The sequence below is a fragment of the Callorhinchus milii genome, unplaced genomic scaffold (assembly GCF_018977255.1).
Source record: "Callorhinchus milii isolate IMCB2004 unplaced genomic scaffold, IMCB_Cmil_1.0 Scaffold2, whole genome shotgun sequence".
In the NCBI taxonomy this organism is placed as follows: Eukaryota; Metazoa; Chordata; class Chondrichthyes; order Chimaeriformes; family Callorhinchidae; genus Callorhinchus; species Callorhinchus milii.
The window spans coordinates 124,505,540-124,529,026 of record NW_024704743.1 but is presented as its reverse complement, the minus strand read 5'-3'; the positions used below and the strand labels follow the sequence as shown (position 1 = coordinate 124,529,026).

General features: G+C 42.6%; 1 protein-coding gene across 3 annotated transcripts in view; it reads right to left on the bottom strand.

Moving 5' to 3' along the window:
• LOC103190398 (protein NDRG1) overlaps positions 1-23,487 on the bottom strand; it is a 71,961-nt gene that overhangs the window by 10,990 nt on the left and 37,484 nt on the right. For all 3 annotated transcript variants that reach the window (XM_042346931.1, XM_042346930.1, XM_007911160.2), the window contains 9 exons: positions 11,503-11,608; positions 7,320-7,440; positions 5,483-5,545; positions 4,579-4,639; positions 4,392-4,478; positions 3,379-3,435; positions 2,741-2,844; positions 1,575-1,634; positions 527-578 (listed from right to left, as the gene is read on the bottom strand). In XM_042346931.1, coding sequence (XP_042202865.1) covers positions 527-578; positions 1,575-1,634; positions 2,741-2,844; positions 3,379-3,435; positions 4,392-4,478; positions 4,579-4,639; positions 5,483-5,545; positions 7,320-7,440; positions 11,503-11,608 — 711 coding nt within the window. The remainder of the gene's footprint in view (positions 1-526; positions 579-1,574; positions 1,635-2,740; positions 2,845-3,378; positions 3,436-4,391; positions 4,479-4,578; positions 4,640-5,482; positions 5,546-7,319; positions 7,441-11,502; positions 11,609-23,487) is intronic.

The following is a 23,487-nucleotide window of genomic DNA, read 5'->3' as shown; positions in this document are numbered from 1 at the left end:
AAGGGGTGTATGCAGGCGGTGGAGTTCTGAATTAGGTTAACCCCCAATTAGTTTTCCTCAACCAAAATTACCATCCTCTACTGAAGCATGAGGAGGCCCGCTCCAATTCTTGACTGATGGAACGAAGATGTTATATCCCTATACTGGTTATAAAGCTTCTAGGACCTGAGCATAGGCCGTGCTCATTTTATGGGACCTTCACAGCCAGCAGAGCAACCTTCCAGTCCTTATTCTGACCAATTCCCAATCTCAATATTAAACAGTATTGTCTTATTCTGACTCCACCATCAATGGAAATTTTCAGACCCATCATTTTCTGGAACAATTGTCATGTACTTTTCAAGCTGTTTTATAATCTGTAAATATTTGATTTGAATGTTCATGTTGCCTTCCTTGATTTTATTGTATTTTTCTTGCAGTGGGAGATGATACAATTGTGAGAATTATTTAAGAGTTAATGAGGGATGTTAACAGTCCACTTAATTGTCTCCCAAAACATACGGTTATTATTCTAGTCTGCACATACCACAGCATCCACAGCAGGTGAACTGTCTCCAACCACCAGCAACGAGTGACATCTGTAAACCAGAAACAAAGGGAGCAATTCATTAACGCAGTCCCAATGCACACCACAAAATTTGCCACAGGCAAACACAGCTGCTCAAAGACCACACTAAAGGATCACAGCCAAAGCTTTGTGAAGTGATCTCGACAGAATGTTGTGCATTCAGGGGTCAGAGCCTGAGATGAGTGGCTGTCCTCCAGACAGTCAATCCTCTAACGGTGCTAATCCAGCCTACTTTACACTCTTAACTTTACATTTCATTTGTTCAAATAAACAAGTTTCTGGACATTCTGAAGATTCCCAAATGAATCTCTCTGGATCTGGGTGGTATACTTGCTGTGTTATTATTAATAATAATATTCACACTTTCATGTGAATGGCCAATTTTTACTTTGGAGATTGCTGGTTAGGACACTGAAAAAAACTCCATTCTCCTTACGAATAATGCCATGAAATCGTTTAACTCCAACTGATCAGGCAGATGGAGCCTCGGTTTAACAGCTCATTCAAGAGAAGGAATAATAATCCTTGCATTTGATGTAGCGCCTTATCGCGTCTTCACAGAATATATTTGTAAAGTGAATTGGTAATTTTGGTGAACCATGGCAGCCAATTGCACACAGCACTGTCTCATGAACAGTTGTGGATTTGGTGACCATATTATTTTTTTAAAGGAACTATTGCCCCTGAAAAGCAATTTGCCAATCGATTAACAATCAGGTTCCAACTTACTGCTGGTAAACAGAGGCGTGTGGAGTAAGGAAACTTGCCTAAAGTTCCACCCTGCCCAGGAATCGACCCAGGTCCTCTTGCTTGCTTGGCGCGCACTCTGAACCACTACACAACAGGACTGCACTCTATAGGATTCCTTAGACCTAGTTACAAGGTTCACATTTTCTCTTCTCCATGAGCCCAGTGCAACATTCCTTTACACAGTAAACCTGGCTGGTGGTGAAATCAGCTGTGTCCTGAACAACAAGCACAAATGCAGAGTTAATCTGTAACTCACTTTAAGGTCATATAATTGTGCATCCCAGCTACAGGGCGTTCAATGTCCAGGTCTCTTCGGCTGCGAGGAGGAAAAGTCACTCATTAGTTATAACAAATCACATCCTGAAGTCAGCTCTTCCCAGAGTAATCAAAAGATCCCCTTTCTGCCCCTCCCGCTCACTGACTAATCCTATCACTCAGCCAATGCTGGTGTAACCACGGAGAAGAACTTATATAAGTCACTTTACAACAAAAAACAATGACATTTGCACAGTGCCTTTCACATCGGGAAGATGTCCCAAGCAGCTGAACAGCCAAAGATTTGGACCTAAGCTGGGGTTTGGGATCAGGTGGGGTGGAGGGCAAGGAGGGTAGGAGGGTGACTGAAGGCGTGGTTGAAGATAAGGCACATGGTTGAGACAGGCCTTTTGAAGGAGGCAAGGGAGGGGGTGAAGTGAAGGAACTGTGGAATGGAGTTCCAAAAGATGGGGGAAGGGAGGCCGAAGGCCTGACTGCCGATGGGAGGGGAACCGATGTGGAGTCCTGTAGCTCAGTGGTTAGAGCACTCGCTTTGCAAGTGAGAGACCTGAGTTCAATTCCCGGCAGAGGGCGAAACCTTGGGCAAGTTTTCTTACTCCACACAGAGCCTAATAATAATCCCTCCAAAACAAAACAATAATAAATTGGTCATTTTCAATCTACGACTGTTTGTGGGACATTGGCTGCCGTGTTTGCCCACAAATATACAGTCAATTCACTTTACAGTGTGTTCTGTGAAGCGCTTTGGGACGTCCTCCCAACATGAAAAGCGCTATATCAAATGCAAGGATTATTATTATTATTATTATAATCGGGCAGGTGACATGGAGCAAGCCGGAGCCTGCTGAGCAGAGAGAGCTAACAGGTGTAATGAGTTAACAGGTCACCGAGATAGGGAGGAGCAAGGCTGTGGAGGGCTTTGAAGGTGAGGATTTACTCCCTTGGGTAGGGGGCTGTCCCTTCACGCTCTTCCCCAGATCATCTGAAATTGCTGACTTGAGCTATTGGCTTTGTGTAAGCATAAACACTGGGTTGTGGATTTAATCTTCACGTACACATGGAGCTGCTTTATTAGTTTAACTGTAAGCACATTAGTCCCTCTTACTGCTTTGTAAGCTTGTTTACAGTAATAAAAAAAAACCTTACTGGTTGTAGGAATTGATAAAGTGATGCAGGTTGGTCTGATTGATGTCGTGAGAAATGTGATGGCGGTAGGTCTGAATCATGCCAAGGTTGTTGTGAACTTCCTCCTAAAAAGAAGTGTGTGAAATACATTGGGTTTTGTCAAACAACAACAAATTACATTTATGTAGCGTTTCACATCGGGACGACATCCTAAGGTGCTGGACATTCAGTGTTTCCCATTTTAAACCCAAGTGTCCCAGTGTAAACTCAAACCCAGGTGCATTTCAAAAGGACTAGTCTAGTCATATGTACGACCCTAGTTCAGATCCCACCCCACCACCATTTCTGACTCCTATCTTCCTATCATTTCGAGTTTCTCTAACTCTGTTTAGACTCGCTATTAACACACGTCAACAAACGCCAAAAATAACTATGGGAACAAGTCATTCTGGCAACTACAGCAATAAAATCTCATCACAAATATTGACTGTTTCTGATAAACCCAATGAGTTAAGGAGAGGCTTGCAGACATTATTTGGGGAGCCTTCAGGTCTTTGTTACATTTTGTACCCAGACCTAAACATCAGCTTTAGAATGGGGAACACTGTTCCAAGTATACGGGGAACTGTGTGAATGAGACAACTTGACACTCAGCTCACCTTGCTAAAGAGGTGTGAAATCACAACATCATCCAAGGCACCAGTCAGACCAGTGAGCTAGCAGAGAGGGAAAAAAATATATTTTATTAAAATCTTTTTTGCTGCATTACACACATCAGGCACATCAGACTGACTCAGTTGGTAGTATTTGCACCTCGGAGTCAATGAAGGACATTGAGTCCTGTAGGGTTTCCGTGGAGTCCTGTAGCATATTGGTTAGAGCTTTTAAAGTGTTATAAAGTGTTATATCAAATGCAAGGATTATGATAGCATTATCATTTCTGGCATAAACTTCCTTTTGGTCATTACCCCACCCTAACCACCACCCCCACTAGAACCAAAACAGGAGACTCAATTCTTCCCATTAACCTTTGAGCTCCAGTGGTAACATAATGTGTTTGTAGGTGACGAGAGCAGAAATATAACAAGTTAAACATCCACTTTTAATATGTCTCCAATTTGCACTTAATGAGGGACAATGGAAGCATGCAACAGAGTCTAGATCTCCCTCACTGTAAGAACAATAATAATAGTCCTTGCATTTGATACAGCACCTTTCACATTAGGAAAGCGCTTCACAAGTAATATTGTAAAGTGGAGTGACTGTGTTTGGTGGGTGAATGCAGCAGCCAATTTGTACAGTCATGTTCCGCAAACCGCTATGAAGTGAAACACCAATTTTACTGGGGGGACACTGGGAGAGAGAAAATTCCTTTAAAATCCACCTGAACAGCCAGACGGGGCTTTGGTTTACCGTCCCATCCAAGGACCGCACCTCCGACAATGCAACACCCCCCCCAAGCACAGCACTGTAGCGTCAGGTTTACTATACAAGTTCCATGTCCCAAGGTGGGGCTTGAACCTACAACCTTCCAACTTGGAGGCGAGAGTGCTACTAACTTGAGCCAGACTGACCTACAATCGGATCGCTGGTGTGCAACAACTATAGAACATCTACCAAACTTCCCCAGAACTTTTAGTTAATAAATACCGGACTCGCTTTACATTATTACCTTAGATGCTGCCCAGTCCATCCAGCCTTCAGCACAGGGGTTGATATTAATGAGGCACAGGCCCTCAACAAGGTCCGGGTGGGCCAACTGTAAGATTGTAAAAATGACAAGAGGTTTTGTACTTTATGCATATTTAGCCGCTAGAGGTAAATCGTCAAAATGGCTAAATAGTTTATGCCAAACTTACAGCAAATTTAGTCAGGATAAATGCACCCGCTCCAACTCCCAATCCAATGATGCTGGTCACACTGAAAGAGAAAAATCAAACTATTTCAGGAAGTGGGAACATCTGTACAGATAATTATAATTCTTGCATTTGATATTATGTCTTATCACGCCGTTGAGACATCTCAAAGCACTTCACGGGATAAACTGTCAAGTATATTGACTGTATATCTTTGTTGGTAAACATGGCAGCCAATTGCGCACAGCAGTGTCCCACAAACAGTTGTGGATTGAGTGAACAAATTATTATTTTTTGAAGGGATTATTAGAATTAAAAAAGAGGATTGCAGACGCACAAACATAAATCAAGCAGCATGTGTACTGTGTTTTCACAAGAATTGCTATAAACACACAAGCAAGCACATGTATGGACGGCATATAAAAACTGTTTGAAATCACAAGGAAAATAATAATAAACCTTGCATTTGATATAGCTCCTTATCACGTCCTCCAGATGTCTCAAAGCGCTTCACAGATATCCTATAAAGTGATCTGACTGTATATTTTGTGGGCAAAACGCGGGAGCCAATTGCACATAGCAGCGTCCCACAAACAGTCATGCATTGAGTGATCAATTTATAATTTTTTTTTGAAGGAATTATTACCCCCAGAAAAGTGATCCTCCAATCGACTAACAACTGGGTTCCTACTTACTGCTAGGTAAGCAGAGGCGTGAGTAAGGAACCTTGCCCAACGTTTCATTCTGCCAGGAATCAAACCCAGGTCTCTCACTTGCGAGGCGCGTGCTCTAACTACTGAGCTGGATGATGCACACAGTTGGGGAATTGGAGTATATTAGTAGACTGCAGAAACTTGGCAAATAAACCAATGATAGCTATGTGGAAAATTGTATTATTCAACCTTACTTAAAATGCTTGAGGATTTGTGGAAGTATGTCAGCCAGCTGGTCCATTGTTGGATAATGGTACCTGAAAGTCAGAACAAACAAAACCATTCAGCATGGATATTGTCAAACCACCATCAACAACTTATAACTATATAGCACCCCTGACACAGGGGAGGGTCCCAGAGTGCTTGACAGTGGCAGAGCACAACACTGAGCCGGGGGGAGGAAGGCACATGCCTCGACCCGAAACTCAGGAAAACAAAGACGCAAACGTGAAGATGTAGAAGGAGAGGGCAAGGCGGGGGGATAGAGGAAGAGTGGTCCTGAGTTTCAGGGCGTAGTCGCCATTTATCTGGGATCAGATTGTTTTTTATAGGAATGGTCACAAGGAAAATATTTGATAAACCAAATTATTCATACATCTGACATTCAATTAACCAATCTCGTTTCTTAGATTAGGAGTGCAAATGAATTGGGATTTCTAAATTCTATTCAATAAACAGAACTATTCAATTATTCAATTAACTGAATTTCACTGTACTTCATCTTAGGCTTCATAAACTTGGGGAAATTTAGAATTTGCGGTTCTGGGGGAAGTTTGCACATACCTTGGGTCAAATATTTGCAGGTGGTTAAAATCAGAAGCATTTTTCAAGTCTACAAATTGCAAGTTTATTTTAATTTTAATGAAAAATTTTTTTTAATGATGACCATTAATGATGGCCTCTCTGCTCCCACCCTCTGGATCTCCATCCCACAGTCCCTTTGTCTTACCCCCTCCCTTGACTCCTTCAAGGCTGTCTCAAGAGCCACCTCATCAATCATGCCTTCTTAGTCCTACCTTCCCTGCTCTCCACCCCTCCTGATCCCAATCATCAGCTCGGGGACAAATCCTTGACTGTCCAGTGCCTTGGGACATCCTTCTGATGTGAAAGGCGCTAACAAATGACATTTGTTGTTGTTGATTTCCATTTTGCAGGGTTTCTGCCCCTGGACTTTTGCCTAAAACATCCTCTCAGTTGGATAGTCAAGACATTTGACCAAATAGTAAGTCGGATAAAACCAGCTGAGTGGTGAGTTAAGCTATAAGGAGCATCAGTCTCCAAGTCCATCACCATAACAGTGATTAATATCAAGCCACAAGACTCTGCATAGAGTGCTGTTGCACAGGTACTGGCTGCTCTCTGGTTCTCCTCCCAAATGGCTCTCTCACACACACACTAATGCTGAAGAAGGACCAGAATCCGGAACCCTGATTTTTGCCCACTTTACCCTGGGAAGGCCGGGGCTAATGAAGTGTAGCCTCCCACTGGCTGAGACCATTAAGCTCGGGATGACCTGGGAAATGAAGCAGCAGGCTCTATCCACTATACTATGGTCTTAGCTGGACAAGCAGCGGGAAAGCTGCTCTCTCAATGGCAAGCTATGCGGTTTTAGCTGGTTAGACTCCAGCAGTTGCCCCAACAGACACTCTGGGGTCCCTAAGCCTTCCCAATCTTGACCAATACTCTCTGGAATTAGGTAAGCAGGATGTGTCCCTCCAGGGAGAGAGAGAGAGAGCACATTCCATTCCAACAATCTATCTCTAGGATTTCCATGTGTAGGTGGGATGTATGGAAATCGCAGCTTGGTTTGGAGACTCTTAAGCACGATGATGAGTTTCCGCACATGTCAGACACTTGGCTGGCCAAAAAAAATTGGAATTCTTCTACAACTCGCTAAACGCTCAAGATTGTAATCCTAATCTAGTGATAATTTTTGGTTGCTGCAAATATTGTCAGGATACAATCTAAGAAGCCAGATACTCTACTGGATACTTTGGTGGGTTACCCACTTTGTAATGAATCAATCCTTACCCTTGTGGAAAGTTTTTAGCTCCCATCTCCTGGCCAGGTGCATCAACGTGGCATACTGCAAAATGGCGGACAATCTCTTGCATGTCCTCAAAGTTGAAGAGAGAATTGAAGCAGGATTTGTCTGCAAAAAATTTTTTTTTAAAATACACAATTGTTAATTGAATACTTCTAGATTTTTTGTGCCACTAAAAAAATATCAAATAATAAAGCTAAACTCAGTCAGTGTTGAAGCCATGAACTGCTTAACATCCAGTAGCCATGAAATAGATGTGGAAATGGTGTGAAGCTTTCATTCATTCCCTTCATAGTGCCCCTCACGCAGGGTAAAGTCCCAGAGTATTTGACAGTGGGGGAGCATGACGCCCAGCCGGGGGAGGAGGCCGTAGGCATGGTCGAATAGGAAGATATTCTGGCACAACCAGAAAATGCGGAAGGAGGGGACAAGGTGGAAGAATTGAGGAAGAGAGTTTCCAGAATTTGGCGGTACAGTGGCTGAAAGTGCGGCCGCCAATAGTGGAACGAAGGGTATGAGGGACAGGCAGGTGGCCGGAGCTAGTCGAGCGGAGACAGCGGGCAGTGGGTTGGGGAGTGAGCAGGTTGGAGAGGTAGGTGCCAGGGCATGAAGGGATTTGAAGATGTGTGAGGATCTTGAAATCGATCCAAATATTTTTTTCCCGATTATTTAGTTCCTGATTATTAATAATAATAATCCTCACATTTGATATACCACTATTCACATTAAGAGGACATCTCAAAGTGCTTCACAGGATATACTACAAAATGGAGTGACAGTATATTTTCAGTCAATTTCCCCACAGCAACATCCCACAGACAATCATGAAATGAATAACAAATTTTATCAGGAGAATAGTCCCAGATATCTGGAGCAACTCCCTTCCTTGAAGAGTGCTGTAGGAGTGCTGTGGGACTTTGGTTTAACATCTCATCCAAAGAATGGCACCTCTGACAATTCAGCACTCCCCCAGCACTGCACTGGGGTGTCAGCTTGAACAAAATGAGATCCGAAACTCGGGGACTTGAACCCACAACCTTCTGATTGGAGAGGTGAGAGTTTTGCCAATTGAGCCAGGCTGACATACAGTAGCCAAAATAGAAGAGGACAGAAGCCAAACATCTTAAACATTAACAGGTGTCAAGCTAAGGCTCCAAAATTTAGGTTTCTCTGTACTGTTCCTTTAAAACTAATCTTTCATCCCAACCCTGCACCAGCTTTTCTCCCAGACATATTTAGTTCCTGATTAATTCGCTGAGCGAGGGTTGTAACAGCAATTCAATCAAACCAAATATAAGCAAACTGCTCTGCTCCATTTACATCAAAGTTAAAGTATCCAGTTAAGAGATTTAACTTGGAAGAAGACAAAAGACTTTGAGGTTGATCCTTAACTATCTCCTCATGAACTCAGCTGCAGATTTCAGTGGATTTAGGAATGAACCCAGCTGAAGGTCAGGGGTACTATAAACTTGACTATTATGGTTAAACCTTTCCAAATAAGAGAGGTGGACAGGGTAGGGAAGATTTCAGCCATTATTTGAGAACACACAGCTCTAAATGAGAAGAATACAGAACAGAATGCAACCAAGATGCAAACTACAGAATGCCCCAAGTGTAAAATAGCAAGCACAACATCCTCAACTAAAAGACAAGAGCCTTTTTAACAGCATCTCAAAGTGGGTCCAACAGGTTTCGGTTCTGGGATGGAACAGGCACCAAGATCAGTGTTGCCGCTCGACTGTTCTTTGGAACATTAGCTCTGCAGAGCAAGGGACGTTCAGAGTTGATTCGTGAAACACCTCCGGTTTTACTCAATCCCCCATATAAAATTGGTCATTCACTTCATAATAATAATAATAATAATAATCCTTGCATTTGATATAGCGCTTTTCACGTTGGGAGGACGTCCCAAAGCGCTTCACAGAACACACTGTAAAGTGAATTGACTGTATATTTGTGGGCGAACGCGGCAGCCAATTGCGCACAGCAATGTCCCACAAACAGTCGTAGATTGAAAATGGCCAATTTAATTATTGTTTTTGTTTTTTGGAGGGATTATTATTAGGCTCTGTGTGGAGTAAGGAAACTTGCCCAAGGTTTCGCCCTCTGCCTGGAATTGAACTCGGATCTCTCACTTGCAAAGCGAGTGCTCTAACCACTGAGCTACAGGACTCCTTCATGACTGTTTGTGAAACATTGCTGCATGCATATTGGCAGTCACGTTCGCCCATAAAATACAGTCACTGCACTGAATGATGTGATAAGGTATATCAAATGAAAGTATTTATTGTAATTGGAATTATGGGGATGGGTATTCCCAAATTGGGAAGTTGGGGATATTAACACCTTTAAAACGCAAACAATATTTAATAGTCCTGAAGTAGCTTGCTTTACTGGCACAAACAGTATACATAATAACAGAGGCATCTGGCCAGGCAATTATAAGATTATAAACCAAACTAATCCCAGATTTGAGTACTGCTGGTTGACACTGGGTTCAAGCTAGTATATTAGTGACCCACTTGGAGCTCCGACACAATAACCTGACTTAGTTCCTTTACAGGTCAAGTGCCCGAGAGGAGGTTCCTGTGTGGAATGAAAACATTTGGCAGTTTCAGATGCTAAGAGGCTTATCGTCTTAAGGTTAGATTTTGAAATTAAAAAGGTTTAATTCAGTCAAGATGGTGCCCTAATCCAAAGGCTTCTTGTTGCAAGTATTTTATGGAACAGGAGCTCTTCCAAATGTCTCAATATATATATATATATATTATATATGTATGAAGCTCGGTAATCTGGTTCCTGAGCCAGGTGGGTACGCAGTATTGCAAGGCACTGCTGATGACAGCACAGTCCAGTCTGGTTCATCGGGGGCAGTCCTGGGGGCAGAGAATTCTCCCACTTAACTCCTGTTAACTCTGCAGCCAAACCCCAACAGGTAGGGTGGTCCTAGCTGGCCAAACAGCTTGAAAGCTTGCCAGGCAGCGATATCAATGGCAAACGACGCAGTTTTAGCTGGTTAGACTCCAGCAGTTACCCCAACACACATTCTGGGGTCTTCAAGCCTTGGTTCTTACCAACCTGCGCCTAAATACTTTCTGGAATAGGTTAAGCAGGATGTGTTCCTCAAGGGGGGGGGCGGGGGGGAGAGAGAGAGAGAGAGAGCGCATTCCATTCCAACAATCTATCTCTGGAATTTCCATATAGGTGGGATGTATGAAAATCTTAACTTGGTTTGGTTTGGAGATTCTTAAACAGGTGATGGGTTTTCATCATTGGATACCCATCAAAACACCCGGCTAACCCCAAAAAACAAAGCTAAACAATTTGGCACTATTATACAGGGTACAATACTAGAGATACATTGTTGAGAGGCTACTCATGAAACCATCAGTACAGTGAGCTGGATCACAGGGTGTGCGGCCAAAGGGTTACACAACTCCCTGCTTGTCGACTTCCCAACTCTTTCTTCCACAAGCTGCAGATCATCCAGAACTCTGTGACCACCTCACCCCCAAACGGCTCCACTGGCTTCCCATCCCCCAGGGGATAGAGGTCAAAATCTTCTTCCTTGCCTTAAACGCCCTTCACGTCCTTGCTCCTTCCTACCTGTGACCTGCTAACCCCATATCAACCTGCCAGCTCCCTCCACTCAGCAAGCTCCGGCCTGCTCCATATCTGCCTGGCCCGCCCCACCATCACCAGTCGGGCCTTCAGCCTCTCCTTCAAGGCCCATCTCAAGACTCTCGTCTTTCACCGCGCCTTTGGTCACTCTCCTACCCCTACGCTTCCTGCCCTCCACCTCTCCTGATCCCAACCCCTAGCTCGAGTCCAAATCCCTGACTCTCCAGCGTCTTGAGATGTCCTCTTGACGTGAAAGGTGCTGTGTAGATGTAATTTGTTGTTGTTATACAACACACATCACAATTCTGGTCGCTTTATTACAGCACATCTTGGCATTGGAGGGGGTAGGGTGAAGGTCAACTGGATAGGAAACGAGTCATTTATTTTTTCTTAAATATTTTAAATAACCAGATGGACCAGAGTGGTCTTTTCCAGTCCTGTACATGACTGTGTTCCTATCGTTAGACAGAGACTTTATATCTTTCGGGATTCATCTTATTGCAAGCGCGCATGTTGTTTTATCATACAAACCGCATCATTTGTACTTACGATTCAGCCCAATGTCATGAAATGTAAGGATGACTGGTCGCTTGGGTCTTGGGATCCCACGCACAGTGATTTGCACAGAACCACATGAGGTTTCAACAACATGCTCCTGTGGGAGAGATCAGCATTGGTTCAGTAAGATGTCAATTAGTCAAGCCACTGTATATTGCATACAAAGTATATAAAGAAATCCATTTCAGGTAATATAACAATAATAATCATTAGATTAGATATTAGATATCATGTCATTGAGATGTCTTAAAGTCCTTCACAGAATGTACTGTAAAGTGAATTCACTGTATTTTGTGGGAAAAACACACAGCCAATTGTGCCCGGCAGTATACCACAAACAGTTGTGGATTCAGGACAAAATGTTTTTTTGAGGGATTATTATCCTCGGAAAAGCAGGGGTAATAATCTGAACATAAACACACACACACAAACAACTTGTTCAATCTCTTGCAGGAGTCAAACCCCTCTCTCCCTACAATGGCAATGCCACAGAATTCAGTTTGTCACCTCCCACCTCGCTCTCCCCTGGCTCGGTGTCAGATTTACCACTGTCAAGCGCTCCGAAACTCTACCCTCTATGAAAGGCACTATATAAATGCAAGTTGTTGTGGTATTCATTCTTAACTTTAAGCTGTAAACTCTTTCAAGTATGAAGAGGTTTCAAATTTCTAAAGGGAAGTGCTAACATCTTTTTGTGAAATTATTGTTTTATAGAAACTAATCAGAAACTTTCTTTACAGACATACTGCAGTTTGTTTCCATAGCTCTAGGTCTGAGTTTATCACAAACGCACAGGGATCAGCCAGACTCCATTTGTTCCTGTGGTTCCCTCACAGTCAATACCTGCTCACCACAAACTGATAAGAGAGCATGCAGTGCTCGGGTTCACCCCCTCGCCCCCACCACCCTCAGGTTATCACATACAAAGCTACATCAGCAGAAACCCCAAGAACACGTTAATCATTTTAGACAGAAGAGGGATTAGAAAATTGACAGTTATCTTGCTCTTAGAGTTGACTTTTACATTATACTTTCTACACAAGGTTATTATGGAGATAGATTGATCAAAATAGCCACAATCCTTCCTGTTTCCACCCAAACCATTGAACAGGGGAAATATGTATGATTTTTAGATTAAGAATGATTAACACCACAAAGTACACAGTTAATCCACTTTACAATATATCCTGTGAAGCGCTTTGAGACCTCACAGCAACATGATAAGGTGCTATATCAAATGCAAGGTTTATTATTATTAACCATTTTTACACAACATTGTCCTCCCCCTCTCACCCCCTCACTTGTACAGAAAGTACACAATTGCAATAACTTCTCAAATTCATTCGGTCCAAACAAATAAGACAGAGCTAATCCCCAAACACATGCTATTTTTGTAAAATAAATCCACAAGGTGATGAGTTTCCTGGTATAGAAAGGGACTCGCTTCCAGTTTCCACCCTCCCCTGGATTGCAAGGCAACAGTTGATGAGGATTAAAAATATAATATATAATAATCCATGCATTTGGTGTTGCACCTTATCACGTCAGTGAGTGTCTCAAAGTGCTTCACAGAATATACTGTAAAGTGAATTGACTATATATTTTGTGGGCAAAACGTGGCAACCAATTGTGCACAGCAGTGCCCCACATACAGTCGTGGATTGAGGGACCAAATTTTTTTTTTAAAAAAAGGGATTATTACCCTCGGAAAGTAATCCACCAATTGACTTACAACCAGGTTCCCACTTACTGCTAAGCAACCAGAGGGGTGTGGAGTAAGAAACTTGCTTAAGGCTTCTCCCTGCCCAGGAACAGAATGCTCTAATCAATACGCTGAAGGACTCCACAATGAAAAGACTAAAACTTCAGATATAGATCTCCAAATTGGAAACACTGCTGTATTTGTATCCTTTCTATTCTTACATTTGTACCTTTGCTATTTACACATTTGCACCTTTCCTATTTTTACATTTGTACCTTTGCTATTTACATGTTTGTACCTTTGCCATTTTTATGTTACCTTCTCACCTCCTTAAAATTGGTCCGTCGTGCATGAACAAGCAAGAGTGATTAGCAATGTAGGCAGAGGCTGGGAGCTGTGCCTAAATAACCAGGTGATTTTGCTCCAGCTCTGTTTTTCTGCTTCAGCAGTTATAGACCAGTTAAATTGTAAATGTGTAACAAGGTTATAATAATACATGCATTTGATGTAGCGCCTTATCACATCTGTGAGATGTCTCAAAGTGCTTCACAGAATATTCTGTGAAGTGAATCGACTATATACTTTGAGGGAGAAATGCGGCAGCCAAATGCACAGAGCAGCGTCCCACAAACAACTGTGGATTCAGTGACCAAATCAGCATTAATTTTTAAGGGATTATTTTTCTCAGAAAAGCGATCTGCCCATCGACTAACAATTGGGTTCCTACTGACTGCTAGGTGAACAGAGGCGTGTGGTGTAAGGAAACTTGCCCAACGATTCGCCCGGGAATCGGTTGCAAGACGAGTGCTCTAACCACTACGCTACAGGACTCCAGTTTCACATGTGCTTCAGTCAGTTATCATGTTAGTTTCGTGACAGATGTCATACGTTTGCACATGCACGTAAAGTCATTGGGACCCATCACTTTGCCGTTACCCTTCCAAATACTACACCAGGCCTCCTGTTGAACAGGGTTCCGCCAAATTCGGTGATGGGAAAATCGCCCATTTTAAGTTACAATTTACCTCTAAAGACTGGCTTACCTCAGGAAACAAACACGTAATACGAGAAAAGCTTTCAATTAACCAATTTTGTGATGTCTTTAAATACAACTGAATCCAGACCATAGAGATCACAAAATTAGCCACTGTTCACTGTTGGCAAATGGGAAAAACACATTGATTGGGAGAGATTGTAAACGTGTGAAGAGTACAAAGATCAACTGAGTAAACTGGTAAGTTTACTCAGCATTGAAGGAGGTTAGCGGGGAGGCTGGGGCCCAATGCTCCTTAATGTTCGGAGTTCACTTTGCTTCTCAGTCATGAATTTACATTTAGCCACCAGAAACAGCCAAATCTAAACCCCTTGCACCACTGTCTCTTGTCCCCTTCTTTCTCTCTCTCCCCATCTCTGAGATGGATTCAGTGCAGTCGTCCAGTGAATCACTTTGCATCCCTGTAGGGTAGCGGTTAGAGCACTTGCCTCGCAAGCGAGAGGATCCAACAGCAACAACTTGCACTTATATAGCGCCACCCACGCAGGATGGCGTCTCAGAGCGCCTAACGTCTCAGACCTGCCTGGGAATCAAACTCAGACCCAGATTTTCTGGGTGTAATAATCTTCCCAAAAAATAAAATAATGATAATTAGGTCACTCAATCCATGACCGTTTGTGGAGCACTGCTGTGCGCAATTGGCTACTGCATTTTGCCCACAAAAATACAGTCAATCCATTTTACAGTGTATCCTGTGAAGCATTTTTTTGAGACGTCTCGAAGATGTGATATGGAGCTATATCAAAATCAAGGATTATTATTAATCCCCCAGCCAACAAATTACATCATATAAGGTATATGTATGTGTGGGGGGAGAAATTGCCAAATTCAACACAGAATTGGCACTACAAGCTGAATTTGTAACCAGAAACTTACAGACAGCTTCTCTGGCATCTATCCCTGAATGATTCCAGAGACTGGCCTGAACTGGCAAAAACAAAACTGATTCAGATCAGTTCTTGAGCCTCACTGCAATGCACTACCTTTAACAGACTTTAACAGACTCCGCTGCATTTTGTACAAATGAATAGTTTTCTAGTGAGATCCGATTTCCAACTTACTAGAAAACTATTCTTTTGTACAAAGAAACCCGTTGAGTGCCACCACCTGGATTTATTTAAAAGGTTTTATTTTAAAATAAAAACATTAAAAACATTTTAAAGTTTAAAAAAGAGGTTAACTTTTATAAAAGTTTAAAAACACAGTCTTTCTTGCAAAGTCAGCCCAGTTCTCCTAAGGACTGCCTCAGGAATACTCACTGTAAGAGGGTAATCGATGGAGCAAGCAGTCTCGGGCTCCTCCATATCCAGAACCATGGCTACAGCAGATAGACAGACAAATTCCAAACAAGGCCGAAGCTGCAAGTGGTTAAGAGCTCACACTCCAAACTGAGTTTTATACTGCAGTTGGGCTACACTCTGCTTTAAGCTGCTGAATCCTTGGCATTCCTCACACACTGTCCGAAAAAAACTATTTTAGGATCATACAATCCGTAAATTGGATCAGACAAGTCAGCTGGTTTGGTGATCTGAAGAATGTTGATTCTCCACAGCTTATGCTGCACAACATCAAGAAACTGGGTCACATCAACAGCAACATCTGCAGCAAGACTGCTCATACCTGCACTTGTTTAACTCGCTTCCTGTACAAGGGAGAGGAAGTGCAAAGCCTTTTCTCTAATAATTATAATAATAATCGTTGCATTTGATTTAACGCCTTATCACATCGTTGAGACGTTTCAAAGTGATTCACAGACTATACTGTAAAGTGAATTGACTTTGTGGGCAAAACGCGGCAGTCAATTGCACAAAGCAGTTTAAATTTAGCTAAACAAACAGAACTACCAATATTCTTCTTGACTGAACTGAATAGCTGATTATTAAGCAATTGTCAAAAGAACATCAAAAACAAACATCTGGCACATAGAGCAAGTTACAACCACAGACATCCATTCCATAGATGTTTCAGTGCACGGCCGGATATCCACAGCGCAGAAAAGATATGTACAAGAACAATAACCCAAAGAAAAACAGAGAATAGATATGGCTGGTATAGGAGCTATTTTTGAAATATATCCTTGCAGGACAAAATCTTAGGCAAGTTTCCTTACTCCACATGACTCTGTTTACCAAGCAGTAGGTAGGAACCCAGTTAAGTTGATTGGTGGATCGCTTTCCAGTGGTAATAATCACTCCAAAAAATTAAATAATAAAAGATAATTTGGTCATTCAATCCACAACTATTTGTGGGACACTGTTGTGCGCAATTGGCTGCCGTGTTTCGCCCACAAAACACACATAGTATATCTTATGAAGTGCTTTGAGACATCTCGAAGGCATGATAAGGCACTGTATCAAATGCAAGGATTATTATTATTATTATATAAGTATATGCCAGTGATGGTATATAGAAAAGGTGGTGAAAAGAGGATGTTTCTGTGATCCAAATACGTACAATCCTCATTAAAAAACCGGCATGAAAAAAATTAAGGATACATACGTCACAGATGGCTGCTTAGTTTGAGATCAGTGTACACACTCGGAAGTATTCTGTGTGTTCTGCAAACAGCATCAAATTAAAACCAAATCAATTTAATTGTGTGCAAGTACAGATTCATGGTAATTCTCCTCCCCAGAGAACACACTGAAAGTGTTCGGTATCATATGTTCAGACATATTCTGACCATTGAAAACACATTTGCGAAAGTGTACTTTGCCAGAGGGAGCATGGACAATAATTTATACCTTTTAGGCTACACAGGCTCCAAATTACCTCCTCTCTCCTCTCACTCGTTTTCAAAACCCTTCATGCCTTTGCACCTCTCTACCTATCCAATTTGCTCACCCGCCACTCCCCGACCCGCTATCTCCGCTCCGGCCTCGTTTGTCCCTCGTCCCCTCCGTTCCACCATCGTCCACTATGCCCCGAAACACTGGAACTCTCGTATTCAACTTACTCAATCCCTCCGCCTTGCCCTCTCTGAATCGGAGTAAGCAACTAGGAGGGTCAGTGTGGTGAGGGGCTCTTGCCAAGAGCCGAGCAAGATTGGCTCAGGTTCGTCAGTTTTGAGTTGAACAAAGTGATATCCAACAGAGTCTGTCAGAACAGAAGTGGTCCTGGAGTCATGGGTAGAGCCAGAAAGGTAGAGCTGTGTGCCTCCATGAACAGATGGAAATGGAATGCATGCCAGCAGACGGTGTCACTGAGGGGGACACGTATATAATGAAAAGGAGATGCCAGGGATAGAACACAGCAAGTGTGGGGCTGGAGTGGTCAGTGAGTGAGATACACTGAAGATAGCGCTTCTCACTCAGGGTAGGGTCCCAGGGTGCTTGACAACGGTGGAGAACGATGCTGAGCTGGACTGGGCAGGGGGAAGGGGGCTTGACCGTAGGCACGGTCGAAGAGGAAAGTCTTCAGGCGCGACCTGAAGATGAGGTAACAGGGGTCAAAGGGCAGGGATAGAGGAAGAGTGTTCCAGAGTTTCGGGGAAGTGGTTGAGAGGGCACGATGGACTAGCATGAGGATCAGAGTCGGTTGAGTGGAGGCAGTGGGTTGGAGAGTAAGCAGGTCGGAGAGGCAGGGAGGTACCAGGGCATGAAGGGATTTGAAGACCCGAGTGTAAAGTTCGTGAAATTTCTTTTCAACTGCACCTTTGGTCACCTTCCTCCCCCTCCCCCCGGCTCAGTCCTGGGATCCGTTACTGTGAAGCGCTCTGAGACGCCATCCGGCGTGGAGGGCGCTATGTAAATCCAAGTTGTTGTTGTTGAAATTACCCCCGTATTCACAGACCAGTGGAAAATGGAATTCTAACTAACCCATAACAGGTGGTTTAACTGCTTGTTCTGCCACAGAATTCTGTGATTAGTCTCATTCGCAGAAAGACTGCAAATAGCAATTTGAACAGATTGAAGGAAGTGGGAACATTTAGTGAAATTACACTTATGTAACGTCTCGGAAATTAAATCTCAAAACGCTTCACGAAAACGATGGGGATCCTTCAGCAGGAAGGAAATGAGAAGGAGTTCAACATTACATATTTTTAAAAAGGGTAACTGACCATGGGCAGAAGATTGGTTGGTAAGGGTTGGATAGGATCGAAAAGATAGGGAAGGGCAAAATCATGAAGGAATTTGAAAATCAGGATGAGGAGCTTAGAATTAAATTTCATTAAATTTAATTAGAGTTCTTACCTGGAGCCAGGTAAGAATGGGGTTAATAATGATAATCCTTGCATTTGATACAGTGCTTTATCATGTCGTTGAGACATCTCAGAGAGCTTCACTGTAAAGTGAATTGACTGTATATTTTATGGGCAAAACGCGACAGCCAATTGTGTACAGCAGCGCCCCACAAACGCGTTCAGTGACCAAATTATTATTAGTATTAATTTATTTTGGAAGAGATTATTACCCCTGGAAAAGCGAACTACCGATTGATTGAAAAGGAAACTGTCTCACCATAAGAATTTGGAAATCAAATCCATCAATTACTCTGAAACTGAGGATCCCGTGAATCATCATTGAGTCCCACCCAGAGACCAAAAGAAACATACCAGAAATGGAGTACTTGGGAGAGATTTCTATTTTGATGACCATAAAAACATGGGGTCACATAGCTTAACTTTCCGCAGACCCTATCCAGTAATCACGCAGTACTTAAGTCACTTGGATTGTCCATACCAATTAAAAACCGTCTGCTTCCCTTCCTTTCGTCCCTCAAAATAAAGCTTGGAACTCTTAATCCCTTTACTGGATAAGTCTATACGTGCCGTGCTGCATGGAAAGCAAGATGAGCAGATGGTGGCATACACACCAGCGTCATATCTGTTTTGTCAGTTAGACAGTTTATCTCACTGATCACCACTGCTATCCCAGAGAAAACAATCCCAACAACACTAATCCAATATGGAGATCAGCACATGTCGTCTCGTCTCAAAGCTGCCCCTAAAAGCCTTCCCTCAAGACTGACTGCTTTGCAAAAGGTGGCTCCAGATTTCTAGATGCAGACTTTAAAGTAGGCCAGCAATGGAAACCAATTTATACAGGATTGAAGTGAAGGACAACAAGGCAGTTTGCAACAGACTGAAATATCTTGCCATCTAAACCAGAGGGCAAAAACTACTAATCCAGGAGATGTTTTGTTCTTTAAAGCTTGTTCAATTTTTGAAACTTTACAACTAATAGATGCATAGCAAGTGCTTGCTTTAGGTCGATGATCTTTCTCTGACAAAAGATCATCGACCTGAAACTCACTTTCCTCTTTCTATAGATCCTGAGTGTTCCGAGCGACTTCCACTTCATGATGTGGTACTGTTTCCCCCCTCCTTCTTTTGCAAATAAACCTACTGACCAGCTGTGCTATCGTTGCTGGACAGCCAATGCTTAGCCTAACTGACCAAATGAAGGGAATGGAATCACTCCAAGTCCTGGATCATTATTACAACATAATTGTATACAATTGAATAATTTAATACAGTAATAATAATAATAATCCCTGCATTTGATATAGCGCTTTTCACGTCGGGAGGACGTCCCAAAGCGCTTCACAGAACACACTGTAAAGTGAATTGACTGTATATTTGTGGGCGAACGCGGCAGCCAATTGCGCACAACAATGTCCCACAAACAGTCGTAGATTGAAAATGACCAATTTATTATTGTTTTTGGTTTTGGAGGATTATTATTAGGCTCTGTGTGGAATAAGGAAACTTGCCCAAGGTTTCACCCTTGAAAGTAACATCTTTCCTCCTATGCAAACAATCTTTACCTTTTGAGATTTTTATGGCTTACTGAATTTTAACCTTTATTTTATGATTCCAGAATCCTGGACCCTTTTGCTTTCCATTCCTCTATACAACTCTCCAGCCATTAAATGTGGAGAGAAGCTCAGGTTGATGTATCCTCAGATTTGTGCTTAGTGTTGGACACCCCAGTTGAATCGTGGTAGGATTTATAATTAGCAGCTCTGGAGCTTGGCTGAGGTGCAGGTTGCAGTTCAGCCAAACTAGAGAACAGCATCCAAGCAGAGCTTCAGACACATTCAGGTACATACAACAATCTGCATTTGAAAAATTCTTTTTACTATTCTTGCAATTTATAATTCTTGTAATAATACTTGCATTTGATATAGCGCCTTCGAAGTGCTTCACAGAATATATTGAAAAGGTAATTGACTGTATACTTTGTGGGCGAAATGCAGTAGCCAATTGCGCACAGCAGTGTCCCCACAAACAATCGTGGATTGAGTGACCAAATTATTATTTTTTTTTTGAAGTGATTATTACCCCTGGAAAGCGATCCGCCAAATGACTATCAATCTGGTTACTACTTACTGCTAGATGATGAGGCGTGTGGAGTAAAGAAACGTGCCCAAAGTTTCGTCCTGCCCAGGAATCAAACCCAGGTCCTCTCACTTGAGAGGTGAGTGCTCTAACCACTCTATTGAGCAGGAGGGGCGAGCGTAATGGGGAAGAGAAGACAGAGGAAGAAATATTGGACATCAATAATGCACTTCCAGGATTTTCATTCCCCATTTCTAAACTTTCAATAAAATATAGGTTATTGACAATAGTAGTGCAAGAGCTGTTTGGTTGGATTAAAGATGGTTTAATGTATTGCATTTTGGATGGTGTGGTAACCAGTGGTTCAGTCCTGATGATGATGGTTTCTGGGCTCTATTCAGTTGGATACTGCCGCCTAGTGGACATTTACCAATAACTAAGTGCCTATAACAACAATATTTACATTTGATACAGCACCTTATCACGACTTCAAGACGTCTCAAAGTGCTTCACAGAATATACCGTAAAGTAAATTGACTGTGTATTTTGTGGGTGAAATGCACACAGCAATGTGCCACAAACAGTCGTGAATTGAGTGACCAAATTATTATTTTTTTTAAGGGGTTATTGTAGCCAATCGACTAACAACCGGGTGCCTACTTACTGCTAGGTGAACAGAGGCATGTGGAGTAAGGAAACTTGTCCAACATTTCGCCCTGCCTGGGAATCAAACCCAGGTCCTTTTGCTTGCGAGGCAAGCGTTTAACCATTAAGCTGCAGGACTCCACAATAATTTAAAGGCACTATCAAGGCCTATAATTTAGTGTAGCGATTCTTATTTATTATAAATACAACTAATATGCCTCAACTACTCCAATGCCCTTCTCACCAGTCTCCCAGCACCACTATCCACAAAATCCAGAACTCCGCCGCCCGCTTACTCACCTGCACTAAACTCCGTACCCCCATCTCACCAGTCCTCGTCAGGCTCCACTGGCTCCCTAACACCGAACGGATCGATTTCAAGATCCTCTCACTCATCTTCAAATTCCTCATGCCCTGACATCTCCCTACCTCTTCGACCTGCTTACTCCACAAGTCACTACTCGCTATCTCCACTCGACCGGCTCCAGCCTCCTGTTTGTCCCTCATGCCCTCCACTCCACCATCAGTGGCCTCACTTTCAGCCAATAACCTCTGAAACTCTGGAACACTCTCGCTCTATGCATTTGCCTTGCCCCCTCCTTCTCCATCTTCAGGTCCTGCCTGAAGACCTTCCTTTTCGACCATGCTTACACTCATCTCCCCCTGGCTTGGTGTCGTGCTCCGCCAGTGTCAGGCGCTCTGGGACACTGCCCTGCGTGAGCGGCGCTGTATAAATGCAAATTCTTGTTATAACAAGTGGAAGGAAGAGTTTGTTTCCGCTCTATTCTCTCACCGCCTCCTCCACAGCAGGCTCCTCTCGGTACAATATAATTTCCCTCAGACAACTACTGGAAATGTATTTGGCAGGAAGCACTTTTGAGCATTTTTGCTACCTTATGTCAGAATACATATCAGCAGCACTTCCTGCACTGCCCTGTTTTCCAAGGTTTAAAATGTGAAATAAAACTGCATATTTATAGCAATGTGGCACCATTCCTCTGAGCGCTCCTCTGCCAAGAGCCCTCTGCTGCCATAGCCTGTCACAACACTGTTAGATTTATACCATGAAAACAGAACCAAACAGCATGTACTCAGCATGTGACCCTTTGCTTCCAACTTTTTAGAACAGACTGTGGAGCCTTGTATTCAGTCATTTTGTGCTCAGAAAGACTTTGATGAAGTGAAGGGGGAAGGGAATCAATCCATTCCTGGGTTCGATTCTCGAGCGGGTGGAAACATTAGGTAAGTTTCCTTACAGCAAATAGGAACCCGGTTGTTAAGTCGATTGGTGGATTGCTTTACCAGACGTAATAATCCCTCAAAATTAATAAAAGGAATAATGTGGTCATTCAATCCATGACTGTTTGTGGACAGTCCTGTGCGCAATTGGCTGCTGCATTTTGCCCACAAAATATACAGTCAATTCACTTTACAGTATATTCTGTGAAGTGCTTTGAGATATTTCAACAATGTTATGAGGTGTTATATCAATTGCAAGAATTATTATTATTACTGGCAACTTAAAACCACTGGATTAAGTTGCCAGTAAGCGTGGATGAGACAAGGACACTGGATTTGTTATAAAAACAAAATAACTTGATACTGTGATGGAAGGATGGTAAGGGTGGGTAGTCTGGAAGGATGAGATCAGATGGGCAAAACAGCTTTCTTCATCCAAACTAATCTTCTGATCTTGTGAAATTTTAGGGTGGAGGTCAGAAAGTACAGCCTCCAATTTTTTTTAAATATAGAAAACACAGAGATGGTTCTAACCACCAATAATGTCACCCTTCAGTCACTTTCTCCATGGATCAAATTAAACCTCCAATGAAACTCTGGATTCAGACTGTAGTTCAATGCTTGTATTGGAAACTCTGAGATTGAACATTCAGGTTTAATCTTAACCAGGCGTTCTGCTTCATGTACTTCAAAGTTATAACACAGCCCAATTGTGTGAGGGTGCTTTTTTCTGGTTAAACCTAAGGACCTAGACACATTCATTTGCTCTCAGATTATAAGACATTAATTAACTCACGCCACTAAGAAAAGCTAACCACTCACTCATGCCTGGTAACATGTGGTTTTGGAATGCGTCTCTAAGATAATGTTTGTAAATGCTAAGTCGGATATATTGAATCCCACTCCAGGAATCGAACCCTGGTCCTCTTGTGCTAATCACTATGCTACGGAACCCCTCGAATGACCACCCTGTGAGATACTTAGGCTGGCATATTTATTTACAGTAGGTAAAAGAATACCCAAACAGTACATAGCTCCAGCTACGTTACTGAT